At 63.7% G+C, this 5,667-nt stretch overlaps 1 protein-coding gene across 1 annotated transcript in view; it reads left to right on the plus strand.

Annotated features, from left to right (window-relative positions):
- The window catches only part of CACNA1B (calcium voltage-gated channel subunit alpha1 B), a gene marked incomplete at its 3' end in the record, with an annotated part of 199,377 nt that overhangs the window by 131,328 nt on the left and 62,382 nt on the right, over positions 1-5,667 (plus strand). The window contains exon 19 of the mRNA XM_015572355.1: positions 3,433-3,492. Within this exon, the coding sequence (XP_015427841.1) occupies positions 3,433-3,492 (60 nt within the window). The remainder of the gene's footprint in view (positions 1-3,432; positions 3,493-5,667) is intronic.

Below are 5,667 nucleotides of genomic sequence, written 5' to 3' on the forward strand. Positions count from 1 at the left end.
AGCCCTGGGAGCTGGGCAGGCGCTCGGGCGCCGGGATGCTGTCCCTCGCTCTGCTTGCTCCCGGCTGCGACCTCCCTCCCGGCCTTTTCCCCAGTGGGCTGCTGAGGCCTGCTCTCGAGGGTCAGCGTGAGCCTTCTGCTCGCTCACACGGGCTGGGGCAAAACCTCGGAGTGCAGGTGCTGGGGCCTCACGTCAGGCCTCCGAGAAGGAGGTGCGGACGCCCTTCCGCCTCCTCTGCTCCCTCCTGGGGAACCCGTTGGGAACAAGGCGCGGACCTGCCTCTCAGGGTCCGAGCTCACCTGTCACAGCGGCCGGGCGTGGGCAGGCCTGGGTCCCCATGTTCCCTGGGGGCCTGCAGGCTGTCCTGGGAGCAGATCTGGGCTTGGTCCTGGTTGGCAGGCCCTCCGCCCCCTCTGTGGACACACAGTGGGGTCTGATGTGATGGCTGGCGAGGCCGCCGGGCAGCTGAGCGCGGTGTGAGGCCCTGGCGCCTGGCTCAGAGCTGGTGTCTGTCTGTCGCCTGCCCTCCCCCACGTTTCCTGTTCTCCAGGTGAGTCTGTCAGCTGGATGGGCAGCGCCTGCTCTCCCCTGGGCCATGTCCATGGCCAGCTGCTGGGTGGGTGAGAGCGGGCACAGAGGGGCCCCCCGGACCCAGTCCACAGCCGTGCATGGGCCTGACCTGGGAGGACTTGCTGCTGAGGGACCATCCGTGTCCGTGTCCCAGAGGCTCCCTCGCGCGTGCCCCTGTGCGCGGACGGTGCCGAGGGGACGCCTCTGCTGGGTCCCTGTGTCCCTAAGCTCGGCTGGGGCTGTGAGGGTCTGGCCTCAGCGGATGGGCACTCCAGGCTCCTGGGAGAGAGGAGATGTGGAGGTTGAGGTGATCTGGCTCCCTGTGCTGCCACCTCATCGTCCCTGGGCTCTGAGCACCGCTGCCCACATGCCTGGCACATGTTCCACCCCCACTCGCTCACATTTACCCACACTCACCACTCATTCCCCCCCCCACGCTCACACTCACACCCACACACACACATTTTCCCACACTCACCACTCATTCCCACCCCTGCCCCCATGCTCACACACACACACACACACGCTCACATTTACCCATACTCGCCACTCATTCCTACCCCGCCCCCATGCTCACACACACACACACACACGCTCACATTTACCCATACTCGCCACTCATTCCTACCCCGCCCCCATGCTCACACACACACACACACACGCTCACATTTACCCATACTCGCCACTCATTCCTACCCCGCCCCCATGCTCACACACACACACACACACGCTCACATTTACCCATACTCGCCACTCATTCCTACCCCGCCCCCATGCTCACACACACACACACACACGCTCACATTTACCCATACTCGCCACTCATTCCTACCCCGCCCCCATGCTCACACACACACACACACACGCTCACATTTACCCATACTCGCCACTCATTCCTACCCCGCCCCCATGCTCACACACACACACACACACGCTCACATTTACCCATACTCGCCACTCATTCCTACCCCGCCCCCATGCTCACACACACACACACACACGCTCACATTTACCCATACTCGCCACTCATTCCTACCCCGCCCCCATGCTCACACACACACACACACACGCTCACATTTACCCATACTCGCCACTCATTCCTACCCCGCCCCCATGCTCACACACACACACACACACGCTCACATTTACCCATACTCGCCACTCATTCCTACCCCGCCCCCATGCTCACACACACACACACACACGCTCACATTTACCCATACTCGCCACTCATTCCTACCCCGCCCCCATGCTCACACACACACACACACACGCTCACATTTACCCACACTCGCCACTCATTCCCACCCCCACACTCACACTTACCCACGCTCACATTTACCCACACTCACCACTCCTTCCCACCCCCACGCTCACACTCACACACGCTCACATTCACCCACACTCCCCACTCATTCCCACCCCCACGCTCACACTCACACACGCTCACATTCACCCACACTCCCCACTCATTCCCACCCCCACGCTCACACTCACACACGCTCACATTCACCCACACTCCCCACTCATTCCCACCCCCACGCTCACACTCACACACGCTCACATTCACCCACACTCCCCACTCATTCCCACCCCCACGCTCACACTCACACACGCTCACATTCACCCACACTCCCCACTCATTCCCACCCCCACGCTCACACTCACACACGCTCACATTCACCCACACTCCCCACTCATTCCCACCCCCACGCTCACACTCACACACGCTCACATTCACCCACACTCCCCACTCATTCCCACCCCCACGCTCACACTCACACACGCTCACATTCACCCACACTCCCCACTCATTCCCACCCCCACGCTCACACTCACACACGCTCACATTCACCCACACTCCCCACTCATTCCCACCCCCACGCTCACACTCACACACGCTCACATTTACCCACACTCACCACTCATTCCCACCCCCACACTCACACTCACACACGCTCACATTTACCCACATTCACCACTCATTCCCACCCCACACGCTCACACGTTCACATTTATTTCCACACACGACTAACTCACACACACACATGTTCACATTTATGCCCCCATACCACTCTTTCACGCCCTCATGCTCTCACACCCACTCACATACTCATTCACAAACTTACACACGAGGTCACACTGATTCGCACACTTGCTTGCACACACACCTGTGTGCACCCAGGGCCTAGCGGCAGGTGATTGCTGTAAGCTCCTCACACACACGTCTGTGGACTAGCCTTCAGGAGGGAGGAGCCCCGGGCCTCCTGGGGAGCCACCCTGCAGGGCGACGGGGGAAGGAGATGTTGGTTTTCCTATTGGCTTGGGGAAGCTTCCAGAAAGGCACTTGGAAATGGCTGGAGTCACACCCAAGGGCAAGGGCTAGGATGGAGCTGTTTGCCCTGGAAGGGAAGGGTCAGGGTGACTTAGAGCTGGGCTGAGGGCCTTGGGGTGGGCTGCCTGGACGGCAGGCACAGGGCCCGGAGACACCGTGGTCAGGCCTATGACCACCGCTCTGCTCCCTCTTAAGGCAGGTGCACCAGCCCTGCCAGCGGCCACAGCTGGAGGGGAGACTCTGCTCTTACAGGGCGGGGTGCCAGGGGCGGGGGTGCCAGGCGGCCCCCGGGGAAAGGCTTCTCGTGGTCCAGCCATCACGGGCTTGCACTGGAGCCTCGCAGATCTGCCGGATGCTCTCTCTCAACTTCTCTTTTACCCCAAGGTCGCGGTGACCTCTGACGGAAGTGTGCCTGGCCTCCTGCCTGGATGCGCACCGCAGCCTGCTGACCGATGCGCTCACGCGTGTGTCCGTGTCTTAGGCGCTCTGGCCCTCACCTTGTTCTGTTCTGTCTCTTGCATGTGCAGTTGTGTAAGGCACACGCGGGGTGCTGTGTCTCGCAGCTCATCTGTCTCCAGCGTGAACTCGTGAGTCGCTCTGCCACGACCCTGCCCGGCTTCATGATAACCACACGCCAATGCCTGCCCCCCAACTCTGCTCCCCTTGGTCATCCGCTTTGGGGGCAGCTCCACAGCCGTCTGCAGCCTAGCGGGCAGTGGGCACACTTCCTGATGCCCCATTCCGCCCCTCCTCCGCCCCTCCTGGTGTATGTCCTCTTGTCTGCTGTCTGTGTGCCGTCACTCAGGGTCTCGGGTCTCTTTGTCCCATGAGGTCGAGTTCTGTCAGTGCTCACGGGGACACTCGTGGGTCCTCCCACATCCTTGTAGCAAGAGCAGGGCTGCCTCCAGCTGTGAGGCTCACCTGGGACCGGCCGGAGCCGAGGGAGAGCCACGGAGACCAGGCGGTGGGCTGGGGGTCACCCCGGGGCCTCCTCCTTAGGGTGGGGTCAGGCCATGCAGTGAGGGGTCTGAGTTGCCAGTACAGTCACACCACCTGCACAGAGGCGGCCAGGTGCCTCCTCCGCTTCTGGCGGTGGGAACTGCTGCGAGCCCTGAACCCCGCTCCCTGCCCAGCCAGCACCGCTGGGCTGTCTCCCACAAGCACGCAGGCGGCAGGCTGCTGTCCCGCGGGTAGGAGAGCAGGTCCCGCTGGCTGGCTCGCAGTGGAGAGCAGTGAAGGGACGGGTGCAGGTGGCACACCGGGGCCGCTGCGCACTCCCAGCCCAGAAACTGCAAAGCAGGGTCCCCAGCACAGAGGCCCGCACGGCGTCTGGGGCGGGCTGTGCCTGCAAGCCCACCAGGACACTGGGGAGCAGCCCCTCCGTGTGACCCCTAAAGAGCCCTTTCCCGGCAGGACTTGGCCGCGGCTGGACTCCAGCACACGGGCCTGCAGTTCAGAGGGCAGCTGGCCCTGCGTGCCCGTTCCTGCGTGGCCTGTGAACTCGGCAGGATGCAGAGGGGGGCCGCATGGGTGCGGGTGCAGCTGCTGACGGGCGCTAGAGGGAGGAGAGCGCACACAGACTCCTGAGAGGAGGGCGGTGGCGGCAGGTGGCACCGCAGGCAATGGGTGGCCTGGAGCTAGAGGCAGAGATGGCAGAACGGCCAGCAGAGCAGGGCCGGCTGCCCAGGTAGCTGTGAGGGGGCCGGCGCCCCCTGGTGTCTTACAGTCAGCCCAGTCAGTCCATCTCAAGCTGGATCCTGGGGGACAGGCCGCAGAAGTGGGGGCACAGCCAGTCCCGCCTGCCAGGAGGCACGGCCCCACCTCATTGTCTGTCTGTGCCCTGTGCGCAGAGCGCTGGGCGGCCGCCACCCTGCGGCCAATGGCGTAGCCTCCAGGCCCATCTCGGTGCTGGACGACCAGGGGCCTGAGGCACGCCCCACCTGGCGGCCCTCCATCACACGGGTCTGCAGTTTTCAGAATCCCCGGGCTCTGTGGCGGGCGGGTGGCGGGGGGGCAGGTCCCGTGTGGCTCAAGGTTGGAGCTAAAGAGAGAAGGTGGGCTTGTCGCAAGGTGACCAGGGGCAGGGCAGCCTGGCTTCCCAGGTCAGAGGGCAGGTCAGGTGGGGCGGCAGGTGAAGGGTGCGTCCACAGGTGGCCAGAGAGGTCAACACTTACCCCTACATTGCTCCGCCTCCCCCGTCAGGCCCCAGGTGAGGGGCAGGCACTGTGCTCTCTGCCCCGGAAATGGTCCCGCACGCACGCACGGGGGCCTGGTCTCGGCCTTCAGTCCGGACAGCCACCACCTCTCTGCAGTCCCCGTGGGGCCAGTGCCCAGGGCCCCGAGCTTGTGGTGGGCTGGCCAGGGCCCCTCAGGCTGTGGCCCTAGGTGTGGTCAGTGCGGTTGGGGTTGGGCCAAGGCCCCCCATTTTCTCTAGATCCCCTATCCTCTTGATCCTTGCGTGTGTCCGATCCTGGCTCCGTCCGTGACTTGCTGTGGGACCCTGTGGGTTGTGCCCTCTGGCTGGGTCCTCACCGGTGAGTGGGATACCCTGACCTGAGGTAGTTGGGAGGGGAGCTGAGGGTGCACTGGAGCCCAGAGCACAGTATGGCTGCTGATGGACACACACACGCCCAGTCCCATTGGCCTCGGGCTGCGGGGGCCACCACCACGGTGGCCGGGCCACCTCAGGGTAGGAGGAGCGAGACTGAGCTCAGAGGCCATGTGGGCTCGGCCGTCTTTGGGGGGGGCGGGGGGGAGAGGTG

This window comes from Myotis davidii, unplaced genomic scaffold (assembly GCF_000327345.1).
Source record: "Myotis davidii unplaced genomic scaffold, ASM32734v1 scaffold609, whole genome shotgun sequence".
Classification (NCBI taxonomy): Eukaryota; Metazoa; Chordata; class Mammalia; order Chiroptera; family Vespertilionidae; genus Myotis; species Myotis davidii.